Source organism: Bos indicus x Bos taurus, chromosome 1 (genome assembly GCF_003369695.1).
Source record: "Bos indicus x Bos taurus breed Angus x Brahman F1 hybrid chromosome 1, Bos_hybrid_MaternalHap_v2.0, whole genome shotgun sequence".
In the NCBI taxonomy this organism is placed as follows: domain Eukaryota; kingdom Metazoa; phylum Chordata; class Mammalia; order Artiodactyla; family Bovidae; genus Bos; species Bos indicus x Bos taurus.
Window position 1 is genome coordinate 45,561,577 of NC_040076.1, and position 25,012 is coordinate 45,586,588.

Consider the following 25,012-nt stretch of genomic DNA (forward strand, 5'->3'; position numbering starts at 1 on the left):
TCAAAATATCAATTTATGAGCATCACAACTGCAGAAACCAGTTTTATCACCAAGTTTCTAAAATCAGACTACATAAACCAGTATGAGCTTAGTGACTAAAGCAGGGGGAAGTGATAGATTGGACTAAATACCAAAAAATATGAGGTTCTGTACAAATACACATTTAACAAAATCAAACATTTTACCCACAACATTTCAGAAGGTGACGGTCTCATTAGGTTAAGTCACTATGGGGCTAACATCAGAACAGGAGAAGTTATTAGTGGACTTTGGGGCTATTTGCCAGCAAATTTGGAAAACTCAGCAGAGGCCACAGGACTGGAAAAGGTCAGCTTTTATTGCAATCCCAAAGAAAGACAATACTAAAGAATGCTCAAACTACTGCACAATTGCACTCATCTCACATGCTAACAAAGTAATGCTCAAAATTCTCCAAGCCAGGCTTCAACAGTATGTGAACTGTGAACTTCCAGATGCTCAAGTTGGATTTAGAAAAGGCAGAGGAACCAGAGATCAAATTGCCAACATCCGCTGGATCATCAAAAAAGCAAGAGCGCTCCAGAAAAACATCTACTTTTGCTTTATTGACTATGTTGCGTGGATCACAACAAATAGGAAAATTCTTAAAGAGGTGGGAATACCAGACCACCTGACCTGCCTCCTGAGAAATCTGTACGCAGGTCAGGAAGCGACAGTTAGAACTGGACATGGAACAACAGACTGGTTCCAAATTGGGAAGGGAGTACGCCAAGGCTATATATTGTCACCCTGCTTATTTAACTTATATGCATGGTACATCATGAGAAATGCTGGGCTGGAAGAAGAAGCACAAGCTGGAATCAAGATTGCTGGGAGAAATATCAATAACCTCAGATATGCAGATGACACCACCCTTACGGCAGAAAGCAAGGAGGAACTAAAGAGCCTCTTGATGAAAGTGAAAGAGAAGAGTGAAAAAGCTGGTTTAAAACTCAACATTCCGAAAACGAAGATCATGGCATCTGGTCCCATCACTTCATGGCAAATAGTTGGGGAAACAATGGAAACAGTGACGGACTTTATTTTCTTGGGCTCTAAAATCAGCCATGAAATTCAAAGACACTTGCTTCTTAGAAGAAAAGTTATGACCAACCTAGACAGCATATTAAAAGGCAGAGACATTACTTTGCCAACAAAGGTCCATCTACTCAAAGCTATGGTTTTTCCAGTAGTCATGTATGGGTGTGAGAGTTGGACTATAAAGAAAGCTGAGCAGAGAAGAATTGATGTTTTTGAACTGTGGTGTTGGAGAAGACTCTTGAGAGTCCCTTGGACAACAAGGAGATCCAACCAGTCCATCCTAAAGGAAATCAGTCCTGAATGTTCATTGGAAGGACTGATGTTGAAGCTGAAACTCCAATACTTTAGCCACCTGAAGTGAAGAACAGACTCACTAGAAAATAACCTGATGCTTGGAAAGACTGAAGGTGGGAGGAGAAGGGGATGACAGAGGATGAGGTGGTCGGATGGCATCACTGACTTGATGGACATGAGTTTGAGTAAACTCTGGGAGTTGGTGATGGACAGGAAAGCCTGGTGTGCTGCAGTCCATGGGGTCACAAAGAGTTGGACACAACTGAGCGACTGAACTGAACTGAACTGGAGCTATCTCTGGGCACCTGCTTTTAAAACCAAGTTCTCATAAAATCAGGAGAATTAGATTTTTTTTTAAATCTTGGTTCACCAAAAATCCCTCTGCCTTGTGGATAAAGAATCCAAACCCATGAAATTTTTTGGCTACAATAATTCGCCTTGTTTTATTCTGAGAGAAAACAGAGAAGTGCTAATTCTTAGAGGATGGGGGTGGGGATAAACTCCACAGGACTAGGAATGCAAAGACTGACAGTTAGTCTCGGCTATTTTTCACTGGCAGAGTGGCCAGGCACAAGTCTTCTTTCATAGTATTAATGCTTCAATGCCCACTAAATATATCAGTTCTTAAGATTAAGATGAGCATAGCTAAAAGTACTTCATTAGCTGCAAAATGCAGTGTTATTGCATGTTGTTATTAATACTAAACCCATCTTGCTCCTTGGAAGGAAAACTATGACAAACCTAGACAGCATATTAAAAAGCAGAGACACCATTTTGCCAATAAAGTCTGTATACTCAAAGCTATGGTTTTTCCAGTAGTCACGTGCAGATGTGAGAATTGGACCACAAAGAAGGCTGAGCACCAAAGAATTGATGCTTTCAAATTGTGGTGCTGAAGAGGACTCTTGAGAGTTCCCTGGGCTGTAAGGAGATCAAACCAGTTGATCCTAAAGGAAATCAGTCCTGAATATTCATTGGAGGGACTGATGCTGAAGCTGAATCTCTAATACTTTGGCCACCTGATGCAAAGAGCTGACTCACTGGAAAAGACCCTGATGCTAAGAAAGACTAAAGGCAAAAGGAGTAGAGGGTGGCAGTGGATGAGATGATGTGATGGCATCAGTGACTCAATGGACATGAATTTGAGCAAATTCTGGGAGATAGTGAAAGGCAGAGGAACTTGGGTCGGACATGACTTAGTGAGTAAACAACAACAAACCCATCTCTTCTGGGGCTTTGCCATTTTTTGACTTTAAACATGTTTTCTAATTCATCACACCCAGTTAGCTACTACATAGGTGCCCAGCTGTAAGAAGTCATTCCAGTTTATTAGCAACAAGATTAATAACAGGTACAATTTACTGAGTGACTGCTATGTGCCTGGTGCTTTGAAATATTACTTCTAATCCTTGCAACAATCGCAAGAGATACACAGTTTCCCCATTATGCAATTGAGGAAACTGAGACTGAGATATCAACTAATTTGCCCAGGATCATCCATTTGGTGAGTGACTGAATCAGAATTCATTCAATCATCAGTCTTTCTAACACTGAAGCTCATACTCTTCTTACTGAATCACATGCCTCATCCTCTTTCCTTTGATAAATATGATTTTATAACTGGGACCAGGAGTGGGAGAACTGTGAGGCTCACCACAGCTTCTCACCTGAATTAAAATGAAGGGGACTTGGGGCTTCCCTAGTGGCTCAGTGGTAAAGACTCCACCTGCCAATAAAGGAGACATGGATTCAATCCCTGATCCGGGAAGATCTCACATGCCATGGAGCAATGAGCCCATGCACCACCACTACCACTGAGCCTGCCTTCTGAAGCCCAGCAGCCGCAACTACTGAGCCCACAGGCTGCAACAAGGGAAGCCTGCAGACTCTAGAGTCCACGCTCTGCAACAAAAGAAGCCACTGCAGTGAGAAGCCCACACACCACAATTAGAGAGTAGCACCTGCTCACCGCAACCAGAGAGGTCTGTGCAGCAACAAAGACCCAGCACAGCCAGAAATAAATAATAAATAAAATTATAAAAAATAATTGAAGGGGACTCTGTATGATATAAAGGAAAGAACAGTTTCAAAGGAAGGAGGAGACCTGATTTTCCCTTCCACTCCTAGAAGCTGAAATGATCACGAACAAGTTACTCACCCAGAAGGGTTTCATCTATAAAATGGAGCTGATTATCCACCTGGCTGCTGTTAGCAAACTGACACACAGCAGCCTGCAGAACACAAAGCACTATGCGAGGACACGGTGTTGATTCTGTGGCTGTCGTCAGGTATCCACACTCCAAAGCCTATCACAATGACCTTTCCCTCTCTGATGTCACTCTTGGTGGCACCCCAAGTTTATCTTTCTCAGCTTATCAAAAAAAAAAAAAAAATGTAACAGCTCCTGAATCTCAATCCTCCCAAGCAGGCTTTCTTTCTCCCTCCAGCATTACCCGAAAAAATAATACTGAAAGAACAACTCCCATGACTGTGTCCTGAAGGGAGAGAGCTTGAGGGTCTCCTTTAGTTTGCAGTATATGTGGAGACAGGACCTTTCAGAGACACAACCCTGACTCTGCAGCTCCACACAGGGAAGTGGCTATCGGTAGACATATCATTCCATGTAAAAGGACCCATATGTAGAAATAGGCCAGAGAAGGAACTGATCCTTCATCACCCTCAAATCACCTTGAGCCAATAGCTATCTACCTCATAAAGTCCCTGCTGGAAATGTTTTTCAGAGTGTTTATTACACCTTCTCTAAATATGCAGTCATTTAGCACAACTGTTTATCCAAACATGGAGGTTTATTAAAGGCTCCTTAATCCAAGAGCAGAGAGAACCAAAGAGCTGATCCAAGACACTGTCTGATGCCAAATGGACACTGGCCTGGCTGACATTTCTTCCACATACCATATAGCCTCACAAATTGGCCACACAGCTAGGAAAATTAATTGTCTAGCCCACACTCCCTGTGTCTGATGGCTGCAATGATGCTGCTTGGCTGAGAGATGTATATTTTTATTTCTCATCTAGACACAATGTCTAGAGAAGGAAATTAGTCCGAGGTAATGGAATCAAAAATCTTGGCCACAGAAAACTCTATCAAGAGGGATGGAAAAGAAATAAACAGGAGGACTAATGTACCCTCTCACTTGACAGAGAGAGAGGAGATGGGCCCTCAGTATCTTGAAAAAAATCTCAACTTCAAGTCCCTAGATAGAATTCTTCCAGAAAGTAAAGTTGTAAGATGGTCTAATGCACAATTCTGTAAAGAAACTCTCTTTTAAAAATACTTCTAACCAAGGAACAGAGATAAAAGGGAAAATTTACTTTTCACTGGATGTCCTTTTGTCCCTTGAGCTTGGGGCTTCATACTACCTATGCATTAACTATTCAAAAATGTTCACCTTTAAAAAAGAATAACAAATACAAAATGAAAAGAAATTAAATTTATTGTTCCCTCAAGGAAAATAACACACTACATATAGTATCTCAAAGATGCTCATTTCTCCAAATATTGTCAAGTAAAAACCATGCCACAGAACACATTCTTCCTTGGCTGTGTGGCCAAAGCTGGAAATAGCATTTATTTGTTGGCATATGGCAAATGGATACAAAACTTTGTTTCAGTGAAATAGTTCATCTTTTGGTGAAATTTTCACAGAGCTTTCTAAAGAAATGGCTAAATCACTACTCACCAAATCAAGTAGCTGGAAAGCTTAAGTCTTAAACCTACCTTTAACCAGTGTTAACATGGGAAATTTACAACTTCAGCAAACTATCTTGTATACAAAAAAGAATAAAAACATATCCTCAAAATCACCCACCTCTGAAATAAAGTCTTCTACAAGGCGCTGGTGATGAAAGCTGGAGGGGTCCTGTAGTTCTTCATTGTACTGTTCCCCCAAAAGGTGGATACTGAATTCTGCAACCTGCTCAGCGGCTGTTTTTGTGGATTCTTCTACCACATTCTCAATTTCATTGCTAATCTGGATTTTTAGCAAAAGAACAATAAATGTCAATGTTCACTCATTCAGTCAACAAATATCTACTGATATGATATGCCAGACACTGTGCCAAAAGCAACTTCTGATGATGACTATATAATATTTGACTTTGAAACTAACTGGTAGATTTTAAGACAGGTTATTATTAAAAGTACTAAAATTACTGTGTATTTGTTCATTCCTTTGAATACACAGTGATTGTGGTCACTGGTTCAGGGAAAGAGAAAATTTTCCACAGATAACCACCAAAGTTCACCACCTGTGAGTTAGTAGAAAAAGCTGAAGTTACACATTGCTAATTATTAGAGAAATGCAAATTAAAACCACAATGATATATCACCTCACACATGTCAGAATGGATATCATCAAGAAGTCTACAAATAAAAATGCTGGAGAGGATGTGGAGAAAAGGGAATCTTGATTCATGGGTAGGAATGTCAATTAGTGCAGCCACTATGGAAAATAGTATAGACATTCCTTTAATAGACCTTTCTGAAAATAGTCCTGAAAACAGCCATTAAAAAAAAGTGAGTCGCTCAGTCATGTCCAGCTCTTTGCAACCCCATGGACTACACAGTCCATGGAAATCTCCAGGCCAGATTACTGGAGTGCATAGCCATTCCCTTCTCTGGGGGATCTTCCCAACCCAGGGATCAAACCCAGGTCTCCCATATTGCAGGAGTATTCTTTACCAGCTGAGCCACCAGGTAAGCCCAAGAATACTGGAGTGGATAGCTTATCCTTTCTCCAGTGGATCTTCCCTACCCAGGAATAGAACCAGGGTCTCCTGCATTGCAGGTGGACTCTTTATTAGCTGAACTACCAAGGAAGCCCAATAAAACTCAAATATATTTCCCTACAAATTCCCACTGATCCCAGTTCTGAAACCTGGATGCATATAAAAACTACAGGCCCCAGAGAACCTTCAAAGAAGGATAGGCACCTATCATCTTCTCTGACTTTTCACTAGTTCCTTTTCTCCAAACACTTCTCGGGCTCTTAATGTCTCCCTTAGAGTATGATACACATAAGTGAGGTCTGATAATTAAAATATGGTACAACTATCACTTTCCTGATAGCAGATTCTAATTTCTGTTAATGTAACCTAAAAGTACTATTACTTTACTAGTTTTTCCTCATACTGCTGAGTCATATTGAAACTAATAAAAACCTTTAGCCTTAAGGAATTTTGTACAAGACTTTGCATTCTTCAATATTAAATTTTCCCTCACTAAATTTAAATAAAAACTTCCATTTTCAGTATTACTATAAAAGAAATATCCTTAGTAACCTTGTTGCAATACAATGCCTAAAATGCTGACTAAATTTTTTAATGATTTTAATGCATATCTGGTTTGCAAGAAAATAAACCAGAAATCAAAAGAGATAGGCTAGAAAAATCCAAAGAGGTGATTCAGTAATCTATGCATACACAGTGTATCTAGCAATCTCTTGTGACCTAGGCTTCAGTTTCAAATACTACAAGGGAAAGGATATAAAGTGCCAGGTGTATACGTGTTGAAAAGTCAGATCAAAGACGCCTATCTAGACAGTTTGAACAACAAATTAGACTAAGTCGAAGGAAGAATAAGTGAACTGGAAGACATTTCTGAATGCAACATAGAGGAACAAAGAAATGAAAGTTAAGAACGAGTGGTTAACAGACAAAAGGTATAAAATGAGGGAGTCAGACATATACCCAATCATATGAGACAACACCTGAGAATTTTCTCTCTCTATATTTTTGTGGATTTGCAGTATCCTCAATACTGTATTATATGCTACTATATTGTACTTGTAGTGATGCTTCCTAAGGCCCACCATCACTGCAAGTGACCTGAAGTGCGAAGTCAAGTGGGCTAGTGGAGGGGATGGAATTTCAGCAGAGCTATTTCAAATCCTAAAAGATGATGCTGTGAAAGTGCTGCACTCAATATGTTAGCAAATTTGGAAAATTCAGCAGTGGCCACAGGACTAGAAAAGATCAGTTTTCACTCCAATCCCAAAGAAGAGCAATGACAAAGAATGTTTAAAATATCACACAATTGTATTCATTTCACATGCTAGCAATGTAATGCTCAAAATTCTCCAAGCTAGGCTTCAATAGACATGAACCAAGAACTTCCAGATGATCAAGCTGGATTTAGAAAAGGCAGAGGAACTAGAGATCAAATTGCCAACATTGGTTGGATGACAGAAAAAGCAAGAGAATTCCAGAAAAACATCGACTTCTGCTTCACTGACTACACCAAAGCCTTTGACTCTGTGGATCACAAAAAACTGTGGAAAATTGTTAAAGAAATGGGAATACCAGACTACCCTACCTGTCTTCTGAGAAACTTGTATGCAGGTCAAGAAGCAACAGTTAGAACTGGACTGGTTCAAATTGGGAAAGGAGTTCATAAAGGCTGTATATTGTCACCCTGCTTATTTAACCTATATGCAGAGTACATCATGAGAAATGCCAGGCTAGATGAAGCACAAGCTGAAGTCAAGATTGCCAGGAGAAATATCAACAACCTCAGATATGCAGATGACACCACCCTTATGGTAGAATGTGAAGAGGAACTAAAGAGCCTCTTAATGCAGGTGAAAGAGGAGAAAAAGCTAGCTTAAAACTCAACATTCGAAAAACAAAGATCATGGCCTCCAGTCCCATCACTTCATGGCAAATAGATGAGGAAACAATGGAAACAGTGAGAGACTTTATTTTCTTGGTCTCCAAAATCACTGCAGATGGTGACTTGCAGCCATGAAAAAGACGCTCCTTAGAAGAAAATCTATGACAAATCTAGACAGTGTATTAAAAAGCAGAGACATTACTCTGCTAACAAAGGTCCATCTAGTCAGAGCTATGGTTTTTCCAGTAGTCATGTATGGACTGTGAGAGTTGGACCATAAAGGAGGCTGAGTACCAAAGAATTGATGCTTTTGAACTGTGGTGTTGGAAAAGACTCTTGAGAGTCCCTTGGACTGCAAGATCCAATCAGTCCATCCTAAAGGATATCAGTCCTAAATATTCACTGGAGGGACAGATGCTGAGGCTGAAGTTCTAATACTCTGGCCACCTGATGCAAAGAGCCGACTCAAGGGAAAATAACCTGATGCTGGGAAAGACTGAAGGCAAGAGGAGAAGGGGATGACAGAGGATGAGGTGGTTGGATAGTATCACTGACTCAATGGACATGAGTTTGAACAAGTTCTGGGAGATGAAAGACAGGGAAGCCTGGCGTGCCACAGTCCATGGGGTCACAAAGAGTCAGACACAACTGAGCGACTGAACTGAACTGATGTACACTGATTTTTTAGACAGAATGCTACTGTACTCTTAACAAACTACAGTAGAGGTAAACATAACTTCTATATGCACAAGGAAACCAAAACGCTCATGTGACTTTATTGCAATACTCACTTTTTTATGGCCATCTGGAACTGAACCCACAGTATCTGAGATATGCCTGCAGTTATACTATGTTATAGTATACTTATAGTAGTACACCATATAGTATTTGGGAGTCTATAGTTTTACAAAAATGGGTATAGGAGTGTGTTTATGCTTATTTACTTTGCTTTGGATTTATTGTACTACCTTAACATGAGGTTTTTAGTCTATTATAAATTTGAGAAATTCAGTCATTATCTTTCATCATTACGTAAATACAGAGAGGGAGAGAGACAGTAGTATCTTAACGGTAGGAGAAAAAATGGATTACCCACAAAAGAATAAGAACCGAACTGTTAGTTGAGTTCTTAATAGTAACTATAAAAGTTAAAAGATAGTGAAATAAAATCTTGACAAAAAAAACCCAAAGACCTTCTATCTAGAAATTTATACAGATTATAAGTATCTTTCTAGAATAAGGGTATAACAAGGAAATCTTCAGGTGACCAAAAACAGATTGAACCAGTGAGAGATTCTTACTAAAGTAATACCAGACGCATATATTTCAGAAGGAAAGTTATTCCAAAAGAGAGTCTAAAATGTAAAAAAGAATTTTAAGAAAATAAAACAGTACACACCTGGGAAAATGTAAAAACGTTTAACTATATAAAATAAAAATGATTCAGTCAAATTTGTAAGATTAAAAAGAGAGAACTAAAGGAGAGAAAGAAAGAACAAAAATACTGAAAATAACATATAAAACAGTAGGGTAATCACTTGAATTACTTTAATGTTCTAATGTTCCTGCAGACTCAGGATAAGGATAAAGATTTTGAAAAACTTAAACTTTGCTAGATTAAAGACACATGATAACATACAGGGTAAATACTAATAAAACAAGAATAAAGTATGTAATTTCTAAAACAGTATCTGAAAAATGTATTCAGGAAAAAACTGAACTGTAAAACTGTACATTAGGCTTCACTCTGAACTAGTCATGTATGCTTGTACTGTTTTGTCTTCCTACTGGTTCTACAAATTACCTTCAAATTACTCTGTTACGAAATGTTCCAACTGATTACACATAATCCCTTCATTTACATTACAGTGAGTTTTATCTCATTCTGTAAAAGTTTCCAGACCTACACCATAACATTCAGCATCAAGTTCAGAACTACAGTATCACTTTTTATTCAAATATTTATCAAATGCCAATATTTTTTGTACCATCTAATTTGGACACAGTTTTACTGAATACTAAAGGTACTGTATTGATACAAGGATCCCAAACTGGCTCCAGCCTTGCTCAGAAACAGGGAAGGTGGTGGACAGAGTGGGATGACATGACTTGACTTCATAGCTGGTAAGAGAAGGTGTAAGGTAACAAATTGTACCTTTCTAGTGAATATGTTCAATCAAAGTTTGCTCTGTATTAAGGAATCTGTGATTTACGAATATTTAATAAAATTTCTAATGAAACATTTTCATCTTCTTAGAAGCATTTACTTTTCAAAAAATTTGGAATGTGACAGCCAACTTAATGCTTCTTAGTGGACAGATTTCTATTAGTAATGATGCATTTAAAAAGTACAATACTTCTTTAAACTACATAAAATCTATATCCTTTCCCTCTGAAGAAGAGAAGACTAAGTCCTGATTTATTAAGAGACAGAGTACATAGGCAAAAACCCTCACAATAAATTATGCACACAGCCCACAGAAGACAGTGGGCTTACCATGATGACAGCTCCCCAGGCTCCACGTCATTTAATTTACAATTCAAATCTATTCTTTGCCAAAAGCAGACTTATTGGGCTCTCCAATGAATCTGATTCTTTTTAATGTACTGGTTTTAGAATCTACATTTCCATAAAGAGAACCACCTGAAGTTTTGTGTTGTCTGGCAATGGACAATAAATCTCTCTAAATCCCTGTTCTCCACGTTAGAAACTAAATAATGAAACGGAACATCACTCACACTGTCTTCTGGCCTCTCCAAGCTGCTCTCTGAGATACCTTCGTAGGAGGTCACCCCTGGATATGGAACACTGAGACCAGCATCTAAAAAGAAAAACAAAAACATGTGTATGAATTCAGTCCGTGACTAAATCATAATGTCTATCAGGAAACAATAAACTGATTTTGATGCCATTCATATTAAGTCATTTGCTTTTTCATCTGCAAAACTGTGTGCATTTTAACCTCAAGACACATGAATTTCCTCAGCACAAGAAATAAATACGACTCATTCAACAAGCATTTACTGATACCTCCTATATGTCAGCCTCTATGCAAGCCTCCAGGGATACAAAGTCTCTATCCTTAAGGAGTAAACTAACTTGTAAAACTCTCAGAGAGGGAAGTAGCTGAAGATTGGAATTGGCCAAAAATTATAATTGTTGATGCTGGGCCTCACCATGCTATTTTTTGTACGTTTGAAATTTTCAACATAGAAGAACTTTTTTAAAAAAAATTAAAAATAAAGAAATCAACTACTAATTTACAGGAAATATAGAGGTCAAAGAAACATACAAACAAAATATACCACAGAATGCAATTAGAAAAATCCTTACTCTGAGAAACTCTAAAAGACAAATGACAAATAGTGGAGCTACAAAGGTTCTACCTTTTGACATAAGCAGTGATTACAAAGTGTTTGCCTTAAACCAATTCTTTAGGTTGTACATTTGTTTTAAGGTTTTCAGATTCTGTATTATGTACTTAATAATTAAAGATTCTTAAGTAACCCAATTATAATGTCATAAAATAAGTGAAAAAACACTGCTTTTTCTTGAGACTTCTTCAACAACAAAAGGAGAGACAAATTGGTATTTTTTAAAATATGAGCTGAAAATTGTGCTTCCTTGCAACTAAACAATAAATTTTAAAAGATAAGTGAATAAAGGCACAAAAGCATACCTCCCAGTGTTGACATGTCACCAACAGGAACTGGAGATGACAATTCAGAGCTAGGAAAAAAAATGTCTGGAGTTAATAAAATGACAGAAATGTAAGGGTTTATTTTGGGGTTTGTTTTCCAGAAAGGAATTCACCTGATCTCCAAATAAGGATTCTCAAACCAAAGTACTAAGTAGCAATCAAAAAAAAAAACTCATTTATTTTACATTTTTTGATGCCTACTCAACCTGAATCACCCTACATAATATTACATAGTACTACATATTATGTAATATGCATATATATATGTACACACACACATAATATACCCTACATAATACATAATACTACATAACCACTCTACATAGTACTTCCTTACTATTTCATAACCCTGTTTCATTTTTTTCCTCAGTTCTTTTCACTATGTGAAATCATTCTGTTAATTTATTTATCTATTTCTTTGTCTATGTCCATACCCTTCATCTTCTAGAATGGCATTTCCTAATATGGTAGTCAGTCAGGTAATTTAATTTAAAATTAAATGAAGATTCAAAATTCAGAATCTCATCCACACTATCCACATTTCAGTGTTCAACAGTCATACATGTTTAATGGCTATTTTATGGAACAGCCTAGTAAAGAACATGTTCATCATCACAGAAATATCTATTTAACAAGACTGCCTCAAGAATGTAAACTCTAAAAAAAAAAAAAAAAAAGAATCTAATCTAAACTCCATGAGATTAGGGCCCTTATTTGCCATATTTGCACTGTATCTTCATCTTAAAACAGAAACTACCACTTAATAGGCACTGAATAGATATTTTTGGAATAAATAAATACTATTGACCAACCAGTCTAGTGTAGAAGGCACTTGGCATACAGCTGTGAACAAAATACTCATGGTCTATGAACGTTACCACCTAACAGAAAATAGTAACAAACATAAACGCAACAAGCAGTTCAGACACAAAAGTACTGGCAGTCACGGGGAACATATAAGCCCAAATCTCATCTCATTTGAGAGATCACAGAATCATGAAACTTCGTAGAATAAAACAAATCAAGCTTAGAGACATGATTTGCTATAGGCTACATTGCTCCCAGGTTTCAGGTCCCCTGGCTTCAGGTCCTCCTTTTACCATTCAACCCTGCAACTATAGGCAAAGATCAGAAGAGATCAGAGGATAATCTGAGAAAGTCCTTAAAGAAAGGGTGTTTCCACCAGTCTAAATCTCCACACATCCCCAAATATATAAATTACAGTAATTGAAAACTCTCTTCAACTTTCTACAGGCAGGTTTCCAAAGATGATTTAAACACAGTCAAAATGTCTCCCTCTTAGACTCCCTTCTGTCTCAGTGAGCCCCATCTTCACTTCAGAACCACTACTTCAAATTGTCCTGCTGCATTAAACTAGATCATGGGGTCACAGCCACCAGATAAATGTGGCACACATCCTGAAGCAGCAATTTTCACTTTAAAGTAAAAGCACAGTTCAGTTCAGTTCAGTCGCTCAGTTGTGTCCGACTATTTGCAGCCCCATGAATCGCAGCACGCCAGGCCTCCCTGTCCATCACCAACTCCCGGAGTTCACTCAGACTCATGTCCATCGAGTCGGTGATGCCATCCAGCCATCTCATCCTCTGTCATCCCCTTCTCTTCCTGCCCCCAATCCCTCCCAGCATCAGAGTCTTTTCCAATGAGTCAACTCTTCGCATGAGGTGGCCAAAGTACTGGAGTTTCAGCTTTAGCATCATTTCTTCCAAAGAACACCCAGGGCTGATCTCCTTTAGAATGGACTGGTTGGATCTCCTTGCAGTCCAAGGGACTCTCAAGAGTCTTCTCCAACACCACAGTTCAAAAGCATCAATTTTCTGGCACTCAGCTTTCTTCACAGTCCAACTCTCACATCCATACATGACCACTGGAAAAACCACAGCCTTAAAAGCACAGAGAGCTAAGCAAAAACTGATATGAATTTGGACATGTATAAACTGCTGTATTTAAAATGGATAACCAACAAGGACCTACAGTTATAGCACATGGAACTGTGCTCAGTGCTATGTGGCCACCTGGATGGAAGGGGAGTTTGGGGGAGAATGGATCCATGTATAGTTCAGTCCCTTCGCTGTTCACCTGAAACTATCACAACATTGTTCATCAGCTAGATCCCAATACAAAATAAAGTTTAAAAATAAATAAATAAAACATAATATTAAAACATGTGTGGCTGTATTATAGAGTACAATATAAAGTTTAAATGAATATTAAGTTACAATATGATCATTTCAAAGACATTTCATGACTGGAATTGGAGTGGGGGAGCTGAGGCCATGTTCCCTAAACCCCCAAGCTTTGGTAGAAAATTTGAGAAACATAGGCTAAAAAAAAAAAATCTCACCATAAAGATTCTCCTGGTTTTTAAAAATACTATCTAAAAAGAATAACATATTAAACCAAGACACCAAACGTATCACTACTTGTTATTTTTGGTACACTTGCAGGAACCTGCTTACTTAGCTGTCATTCAAAAGAATATAAAGGAATATGACATCTGGATAAGTCATTTTGATGAATGATGAGTAGAGGAAGACCTGGGTGATAAGAAAAGGTCACGGAGCTAGCCAATGAAGGAACTGTGGTGTAAAACAGGCCCATTTGATTCCAGAAACCTCTCTCTTACCCACATTAATTCCACACTACATGGCCTTTATGTGACCCATATTCCCTAGAAGGGCAACCAGGATGGTTTTCCTTGGTCTTAATGATAGTGGTGTTACATCAGCTAAATGACCTAAAAGTCAAAATGTGTAAGGACCCAGAAATAGGAAGGGAAATCTAGTGAAAGCTGGAGAGCAATTAAGTATGAAGAGCAAAGAGGTCAAAGTAAAACAAAGCACAATACAGTAATCAGCATAGGAAGTTGAGATGACATGGCAGAGAAACCAGACTTCACCAGGGATCGGTCAAATTGTCTCCCACATCAAAATCAAATTTAAGCTAATTCTCTAAGTCAGTAAGTAAGCATTCAGAATGGAGAAGTTCACTTACTTCAATAGAATTAGATTTCACTTACTGAATTCAAAATAACTTTTTTTTTTTTTCAAAATAACATTATTTTAATGATGGTAAGGGCTTCCCCAGTGGTTCAAATGGTAAAGAATCCACCTGCAATGCCAAAGACCTGGGTTCGATCCTTGGTTTGGGAAGATCCCTTGCAGGAGGTCATGGCAACCCACTCCTGTATTCTTGCCTGGAGAATCCCCATGGACAGAGGAGTCTGGTGGCCTACAGTCCACAGGGGCACAAAGAGTCGGATATGACTGAGAGATTAAGCACAATGATGGTAAGTGGGCAACTCTCAGTAATTTAAAACACTTGTCCAACACTCCCAACACTTAATCCCTCATCTTCCCACACTTCTTTCAAAAGACAGTAGCATGAATCCTTTCACATTTTCTCATTAGGGATGACTCCTACAGGGATGCCCTAGAATGTCGCTCACAACAGAATTAGAATACAGAGCTGTATTGAGTTTAGAGACAGAAATGCCTCATTTCTAGGCCAAGCCACAAATTTGAAGTTGGTCAGCTAAGATCTTTAGCTTAATGTGAGCAGCAAACAACCGTCTACTGTCTCATCTCCTCAGCTTATCCAGCACATAATTTTTTCCTCACAGCTACTGGCTAATCATGTCAGTGGAATTCAGATGGAACTGTGTCAAAAATACCACAGTCACATGGAACCTATGTTTAAAAACATACTAAGGGGACTTCCCTGGTGGCAGTGGATGAGAATCCACCTGCCAATACAGAGGACACAGGTTCGATCCCTGGTCCGGGAAGACTAAACGTGCCACAACTAAGCCTGTGCACTAACCTGCTCCGGAGTCCATGAGCAACAACTACTGCAGCCCATGTGCCTACAGCCTGTGCTCCACGGCAAGAGGAGCCACAGCAGTGAGAAGCCAGTGCACCACAATGAGAGAGCAGCCCCCACTCACTACAACCAGAGAAAAGCCACGCAGAGCAACGAAGACCCTCCACAGCCAAAAATAAATAAATAAAATTGTTAAAAATAAATAACAAAAATACAGTAAGACAAGCCAACAATCATTTCATACCTAGACTACTATTCCCTTTTACAATTTCCTTTCCTTTGCTTTGCTCTAGAACCTGTTAACTATAATCAGCACTTAACAAGAAAAAACTTAAGGCAAGGAGTTAGGAATCCTGGGTGCTAGTTCCAGATGTATCACTAACCTTGTATATAGCTTGGGAAGATGCCTCAGTTGCTCTAGGCCTCAAGATCTAACCTCTAAAACAAGAATATCTCTTTCTCTACCTACTTCACCAAGGTGTTGGTGAAAACTAAATAAAATATCATTATACAGAAGCATTATGTAAAGGATGAAATGCTAAACGAACATAAAACAGGGGTGGGAGTTGGATCAAGATGGCCGAGGATTAGAACAAAGAGCTCACCCTTTCCCACAAATACATAAAAAATACATCTACATATGTAAGGATTCTCATAGAACATCTACTAAATGCTGGCAGATCTCAGACTTCCACAAGGGCAAGAAAATCTCCATGTAACTGAGTAGGACAAAAGAAAAAGGAGAGAAAGGAGTAGGATGGGACCTGCACTCCTGGGAGCGAGCTGTGAAAGAAGAACAGTTTCAACCAGACAGCAGCAGACAAGTGGAGAGAGGCCTGCTGCACAGAGGGCTGGTGCCCCCCTCCTGGCAGCACTCCCCAGCCTGAGACACTCATCTGCTGGGGGCGGGGCTGGATACTGAGACTCCAGTTTCCATGCTCAGAGACAGGGAGGACTGGGGTTGGCTATATGGTGACACCCTGAGGGAGCCAGGGTGTGGTGCGTCACACAGAGGGAGTCAGGAAGATGCCTGGACCCATCAGAAAACCAAGGTGCCACTGCTGGGGAGCGTAGAAGGAAATGTGTGCAACTGCCATGGGAGCTTCTTTTTCAAGGCAGGACACCACTTACCCTCTTCTACATAAGTTCCAGGTGCAGCTATTGCTGCCATCTTGGACTCCAGAGGTAGCTGGGACTGCTGCCCTGTGTCCCTGGGAGTATGCACAGGGCCAGGCACCTGAACACTGCTATAAAAGTGATCGTGGCCAGCACATGCTGAGAAAAGAGACAGCAAGCTTTCAAATCAAAAACAGCTCTCATGCCAAAAACGTATTAAACCCACAAGCTACACAGGGACGCTCATGCTTATAAACAACTCTCCAAGACAACAGTAGATAATTGTTTCCCCTAAACTCACAGAATGAGAGAAATACAGCAAAATGAAGAAGCAGAGGAACCACTCCCAGTTAAAAGACTAAGAGAATTCTCCTAAAGGAACAATGAAACAGACCTCTTCAGCCTAATAGACACTGAGTTCAAAAAGAAGGTAATGAAAATACTGAAGGAATTAAGAGAGGTTATCACTAGAAATGCAGATCACTATAAAAATGAACTAGCAACTGTAAGGAAGAACCAAGAATATTGAAAATTTATTTGCTGAGATGAAGGCTGAGCTAAAGACAATGAATAGCAGAATAAATGATGCAGAAGAAAGAATAAATGATCTTGAAATTACCCAATCAAAACAGCAGACAGTTTACAGTAGCTAGGACATGGAAGCAACCTAGATGGTCCATTGGCAGATGAATGAATAAGAAAGTTGTGGTACATATATATAATGGAATATTACTCAGCAATTAAAAAGAACACATTTGAGTCAGTTCTAATGAGGTGGATGAAACTGGAGCCTATTATACAGAGTGAAGTAAGTCAGAAAGAAAAATACCAATACAGTATATTAACGCATATATATGGAATTTAGAAAGATGGTTAACGACGACCCTATATGCAAGACATCAAAAGAGACAAATAAAGAACAGATTTTTGGACTCTGTGGGAAAAGGTGAGGGTTGATGAGGGGATGAGGTTGATGAGGGATGATTTGATAGAACAGCACTGAAACATGTATATTACCATACGTGAAATAGATGACCAGTCCAAGTTTGATGCATGAAACAGGGCACTCAAAGCCAGTGCACTGGGACAACCCAGAGGGATGGGGTGGGGAAGGAAGTGGAAGGGGCGTGGGGGAGGGTTGGGACAGCCACACCTGTAGCTGATTCATGTAAATGTATGGCAAAAAGCACCACAATATTGTAAAGTAATTAGCCTCCAATTAAAATAAATTAACTTTTAAAAAATAGCAGACAGAAAACCAAATGAAATTAAAAAATGAAAGCAATATAAGAGACCTATGGGACAATATAAAGTGTGCACTCTATGCATAATAGGGATTACAGAAGGAGAAGAAAGAGAAAAGCGGATTCAAAACATATTGGAATAAATTATGGCTGAAAACCGCCCAAACCTATAAAAGGAAACAGATATTCAGATATAGGAGGCAAACAAGATGGACCCAAACAGACCTACACCAAGACATATTATAATACAACAGGGTTTAATGGAGTTACATGTCAGCCCAAACAAATAATATATATGCTTTTACATTTGAATCAATTCTAACGAGGTGGATGAAACTGGAGCCTATTATACAGAGTGAAGTAAGCCAGAAAGAAAAACACCAATACAGTACAGTAACACATATATATGGAATTTAGAAAGATGGTAATGATAACCCTGTATGCGAGACAGCAAAAGAGACACAGACGTATAGATCAGTCTTTTGGACTCTGTGGGAAAGGGCAAGGGTGGGCTGATTTGGGAGAATGGCATTGAAACATGTATATTATCATATGTGAAACGAATCGCTACTCCAGGTTCGATGCATGATACAGGGTGCTTGGGGCTGGTGCCCTGGGATGACCCAGAGGGATGGGATGGGGAGGGAGGTGGGAGGGGGTTCAGGATGGGGAACACATGTACACCCGTGGCAGACTCATGTTGATGTATGGCAAAACCACTACAATACTGTAAAGTAATTAGCCTCCAATTAAAATAAATAAATTTATATTAAAAATAAATAAATAAAAGTGTATTTGGCTTTGTGATCATGATGGGCATCGTCAAGTACAAATCTAACTTATTGGAGATATCAAGAAAAAAAAATTTCACAGATCAGTCCTTACACTGAGAATAACACCAGGGACCTGATAATAGACTTGGATGATTGAACAGAAACTCAATTACTCATCCAAAAAATACTTAGTAAGCACACGTCCTAGGCTGACTTTGTATTGAAGATAAAACTGTAAGAAGATGGTAGGGAGTTAGGTGACTGGAGCTAAGGGGTGATGTTTTCAAGATGTCTGGCTGGAGACAAGTGGTGGAGGAGGATTTTTTGTAAAATAGGTAACTTGGGAAGATTTGAGCATGTTTAAATATTAATAAGTAGTTGGTAATGGGAGAAGCTGAAGACTCAGGAGAGAGAGAAAAAAACAATTACAGGTTGATGTCTAGGAGGTAAGATGGGATATGAAGTCCTGAATAACGGGTAGGAAATGGTTTTTTTAAAACAGACTTGCTAGATGACAGTAAGGGGAGGTGAAATCAGTACACAGCAGAGTGTCTGGTGTAAGTCATATGTTAGCAGTTGGGTTACAGTTTACATAGAAGAAGTAACTTAAATTACAGAGAAGTAATGTGGTAAGCAGAAGAGTGATATCCCAAAGATGTCCATATCTTAATCCCCAGAACATGTGACTATGTTATTTGCAAAGGAAAGTAAGGTAACAGATAGAATTAAGGGTACTGATCAGCTGGCCTTAATTCTTAAGTAGAGACCATATCCTCTGGTTTTATCAGGTAGACCCAATGTAGTCATGCATGTGTATGTGTGTGCTAAGTTGCTTCAGTCATGTCTGACTCTTTGTGACCCTACAGATTGCAGCCTGCCAGGCTCCTCTGTCCATGCAATTCTGCAGGCAAAAATACTGGAGTGGGTAGCCATTCCCTTCCCTAGGGGATCTTCCCAACTCAGGGATAGAACCCACATCTCTTAAAACTCCTGCACTGGCAAGCAGGTTCTTTACCACTAGTGCTACCTGGGAAGCCCCAGGGTAGTCATAAGGACCCTTAAATGAGGAAGGAGGCAGAAGAATCTCAGAGTGACAGAATGTGAGAAAGTAAGCCACTGCTAGTCATAAGCCAACCAACACGGGCAGCCTCTAGACACTGAAAAGGGCAAGAAAACAGATTTTCCCCTAGAGTCTCCAGATAGGTAACGCAGGTCTGCCAACATGCTGAGAATCATGTCAAGCTTCTGCACTATAGAACTAGAAGATAAATTTGTGTTCTGTTGGGAGAAATATCAATAACCTCAGCTATGCAGATGACACCACCCTTATGGCAGAAAGTGAAGAGGAACTAAAAAACCTCTTGATGAAAGTGAAAGAGGCGAGTGAAAAAGTTGGCTTAAAGCTCAACATTCAGAAAACAAAGATCATGGCATCTGGTCCCATCACTTCATGGGAAATAGATGGGGAAACAGTGGAAACAGTGTCAGACTTTATTTTTTTGGGCTCCAAAATCACTGCAGATGGTGACTGCAGCCATGAAATTAAAAGACGCTTACTCCTTGGAAGGAAAGTTATGACCAACCTAGATAGCATATTGAAAAGCAGAGACATTACTTTGCCAACAAAAGCCCATCTAGTCAAGGCTATGGTTTTTCCAGTGGTCATGTATGGATGCGAGAGTTGGACTGTGAAGAAGGCTGAGCGCCGAAGAATTGATGCTTTTGAACTGTGGTGTTGGAGAAGACTCTTGTGAGTCCCTTGGACTGCAAGGAGGTCCAAGCAGTCCATTCTAAAGGAGATCAGTCCTGGGTGTTCATTGGAAGGATTGATGCTAAAGCTGAAACTCCAATACTTTGGCCGCCTCATGTGAAGAGTTGACTCACTGGAAAAGACCCTGATGCTGGGAGGGATTGGGGGCAGGAGGAGAAGGGGACAAAAGAGGATGAGATGGCTGGATGGATGGCATCACCGACTCGATAGACATGAGTTTGAGTGAACTCTGGGATTTGGTGATGGACAGGGAGGCCTGTTGTGCTGCAATTCATGGGGTCGCAAAGAGTCAGACACAACTGAGCAACTGAACTGAACTGAAGCTACTAAAGTTTGTGATAATTTGCTGCAGCAGCAATAGAAAACTAATACAAAAATCTCAACACAGAATGAGAGCCATCTCAAGAAAATTATAAAAATAAATTTAAATATAGAAAGTGATTAAATTAAGGGTTTTAAGGGATGACTACAATATTCACTAGCTTCCCTGGTAGCTCAGACGGTAAAGCGTCTGCCTACAATGCAGGAGACCCAGGTTCAATCCCTGGGTCGAGAAGATCCCCTGGAGAAGGAAATGGCAACCCACTCCAATATTCTTGCCTGGAAAATCCCATGGACTGAGGATCCTGGTAGGCTACAGTCCATGGCGTCGCAAAGAGTTGGACACTACTGAACGACTTCACTTTTACAATATTCAACTTAAAGAGGGGCTAAATGAATTCCCAGGCCACTCCCAGTATTAGCTAACTCCAGGTCCCCTCATTTCAGCAAGTACCATAGTTGATGCTTTTCATCCCACTCCAACCTGGTCTGCTCTAGTTTCATAGGAAGGATATCAACTTTTAAATTTTCAAATTCAGTTATATGTATTTCAAATTTAGTTCATATGTATTGCTATTTTTATACATGCCCTATTTTCTAAGGATGATAAATAATACTTTGAGTCCCTTCACATCTAGGACATCAACAAAACATATATGACACACTCAGTTCTCTAATTTGTTTATTTATGTATTTGTTTCAATGGGATTAACACATATTTCCAAGAAATAGTAGATGAATGCAGCAAACCGCACCCAACCAAAGTGAGCTATGTAGAAATACACAAACTACACCTCAAACATCTTCCAGCTACTCCATGTGTTATGTGTTATAACATCAGCCCACATATGGTGTTACAACTTACAACTTTTCAATCTATTTCAGATAACCTTCCTTCATCCCTTTGTAACTCATGAGTTACGATCTTCCCAATGTCTGTTTTCACAGGCAAACTCCAAGGCTTCTTCCAGATTACAAGTGATACTTATTATTATAGCTTTTATACACTTCTTAACCATGTAAGATGTGCTATTGTTTTCATTAGGTACAACCATGAAGATTACTGGCAGGACCCACCAGATTGTTAAGTCTACTGCATGTGTATTGGAATGGCAATCATAAGGAACCTCTGAGCTCTGCCTCTTGAAGGTAAAGGACCCACGCCTAAAGCACCACATGGCCCCACATCTAAGCTGGTGCTCAATCCCAGGCCCTAAAACAGACTTGGTGGTACTGTTAGTTATATGAAGTGAGACCACAAGGAGTCCCACTTCCCTCCTGCTTACTCACACTTGATTTGGAACTTACATATACCCCACTACCACCAAGAGATGCAGTCTAATTATGCATTTGCCTGGACTCTGCTGCCCAGGCTACACCTCTGGACACTGACTCACTTTGTTGGTTTTTCAATCTGTTGTTCCATCTAACTTGAGACAAGATTATGGACCTGAACTGCATGCCCTAGTGATTTTTTTTTTCACCCCCAAAAAGTCACCTACATACTGGCATAACCTAGATACTGAATATGGATAGAATTAGAAATCATTAGTCCCTGTACACTCAAAATCCCTCACCTTCCATGATCTGCTTTGTCCTGCCACTGCTCAGGAGCCAGAAACAAGCTTAATCCTAAGCCTAAAGGCCCACAGAGCCATGACTCAAATCACTGGAGGATTCATTAAAGCTGTGCTAGTCTTATGCTTCAAGATCACAAACATCATTAAACCATAAAGTGACCCGCACCACAACCCCATCATTTAATCAACCATCCTCCACTAAGATGTACCATTTTAGATAAACAGTATTAGCCTGTAAGCCTCAACAATAGTAGATCATTTTGTATTCCAGTTCCAAAAATCTATTTCCTCACCAAGAGAAAGGAACAAGTCCACCTCTTAGTAAGGTCAGTCAGTAAACAAGCACAGTGGCTCTGAAGGTGGTTTGGAAAGGGAAGTGGCCTCAAGATGAGGAAAAGACTTTGAGACTTACCCACAGGCCTGGTTATAGGAACAAGAAATAGGAAGGAATCATTAAATTTGGGATGAGCCTTAGAACAGGTATGATAGATCTCTGTTGCCAAACATGAACTTAGTGGGGAAAAAGACACTTACCCACTTACAGTCTCCTTTGCATATGTCAGTTTCTAAGGAAAACAAAGATACAAAAATGATGATGTGAGTGAAAGACAGTTATTAAAGCAGTAAACAAAACTTATTGCACAAAGAACACTAATGCCCTAACACAGAATCTATGTTATTATTCTTACAGTTAAATAGTTAAAGTACGAATGATGCAAAGTTTATTTTGTGACTCAGAACATCCCACCCACCACTCAGTTTCTGTGTATGTTCCCCAAAGTCCCTGTGCTCTCTTAATGGACACAGATTAACAGACTTTACCTGCTAATCATTCCAGAAAGGTCTACGGGTTAGAGATGGGTAGAGTTTTACATTAATCTTCCATGGACTTAGAACCAAAGTGTTTTGTGATCTACTACGTTTATAGAAATTCCTATCATAGAGTAATATCATCATGTGGATAAAATAATTATAAAATCTAATTCTCCAGAATTCAGACAAAAAGATAAACTGTATCCATAGTTGGATTATTCCTTTGGGGCATTCAAAGAAAACTGTGTCCAAGTTATGTCTAAACTAGTGGTTTTATTTTGAGACCAATATGATAATCTGGAATCAAATTCTATTTTCTCTTTCTCAGCTATGGAGGCAAATCCAAAAAATTTCTCTGCTGCTAGGCCTCAACTTCCTTATCTGTAAAATGGAGAGATGATTACTCTAAATAATTCTCAAGATATTTATAAATAACTCACTGTTCTTTTTACTCTTCACACTCTCCTAGAACAATCTCAGCCAGTCTTTTTTTTCCTAAATTTTAATCTAACACCTTCAACTTGGATTTTATTTCCTTTAATTAATCTCTCAATACATATAAACACAGAAAAATCATCAATTAATCAATTTGTACTATTAGCTTTAAAATTTTATAGGCCAGCATGGTAGTTATTTTTAAAATGCTGGAATTCTGAGTTCTAATAATTGTCAACCACATAAATTCACCACCTATGAGTAAACAGTTGTTATATTTAAAATCAAGCTAAAAAAAATAGATGTATATATATGTATAACTGAATCACTATGCTGTAAAGCAGAAATCAACACAGCAATGTAAATCAACCTTATTTCAATTTTTTAAAAAAAGGTAAAATCGAGCTTCCTTCAGTTTTTGGACAGCCAGTGATCACTTAAGTAACATTCTCAATCCCTCTCATGATTTCAAGTACTACCTCAAGGCTGGTGATCCCTATAGCTGTATTTATAACTCAGACCACTCTTCTGGGCTTCATATCTAAATATTAAGCAATTCACATTTCAAAGATGGCTCAAAAGAATGCATTAAAAAGCAAACTCACTCTCCCCGTCAGTGTCTACAAGCTGCTTCTTTGCCTGAGTTCTCAGTGGTAGCCATCAAAGCTAGAAGTTGGGAGGCTTCCAGGGTCATGCTTTTATCATTGCCCACTCCCATCCAATCTGTCACCGAGTCCTACTAATCCTTTTCCTATTTAGATCCCCTATGTACCCTTTCTCTACTTCATGGTTTATGTAGGATTCTCATCCCCTCAGGCCTCAAGTAGCAACTGATCTCTGCTCATCTTGTCCCCTCTAATCTATCATCTGGTGTACAGAAACCACAATAACCATTTTACAGTTCAAAACTGTACAATCAGCCCCTGCGACTTGCCAACTTACACCCCTTCAATGGCTTTCTATCAACTACAAACTTCTTAAGCTATCCACCCCTCTAGTCTGATCTCCTGTCAAATCTAGTCTACTCTTCTGATACACTGGCCAACATATACATGTATTGTTGTTAGTCACTAAGTCGTTTCCAACTCTTTTGTGACTCTATGGACTGTAGCCCACCAGGTTTCTCTGTCCGTGGGATTTCCCAGGCAAGAATACTGGACTGGGTTGCCATTTCCTTCTATAGGAGATCTTCCTGACTCAGGGATTGAACCCATGTCTCCTGCACAGGGAGGCAGATTCTTTACCACTGAGCCACCAGAGAAGCCCACATTTTATTATATACAACTAATAATAATAAAATGTAAGAAGTACAATACTAAAGAATGAATAAAGAATTATGGTGTTCAAAAGATTATGTGAGCTAAATCTGCTAGGATGGGGGTTGGGGGTTGTTTTCTCATGAAGGAGGTTACATCTGAGCTGAGGACATGTAGG

General features: G+C 39.3%; 1 protein-coding gene across 3 annotated transcripts in view; it reads right to left on the reverse strand.

Moving 5' to 3' along the window:
* Positions 1-25,012, reverse strand: part of IMPG2 (interphotoreceptor matrix proteoglycan 2) — a 74,102-nt gene that overhangs the window by 40,514 nt on the left and 8,576 nt on the right. For all 3 annotated transcript variants that reach the window (XM_027561518.1, XM_027561604.1, XM_027561435.1), the window contains exons 4-7: positions 22,865-22,896; positions 11,665-11,714; positions 10,724-10,806; positions 5,184-5,345 (exon numbers count right to left, since the gene is read on the reverse strand). In XM_027561518.1, coding sequence (XP_027417319.1) covers positions 5,184-5,345; positions 10,724-10,806; positions 11,665-11,714; positions 22,865-22,896 — 327 coding nt within the window. The remainder of the gene's footprint in view (positions 1-5,183; positions 5,346-10,723; positions 10,807-11,664; positions 11,715-22,864; positions 22,897-25,012) is intronic.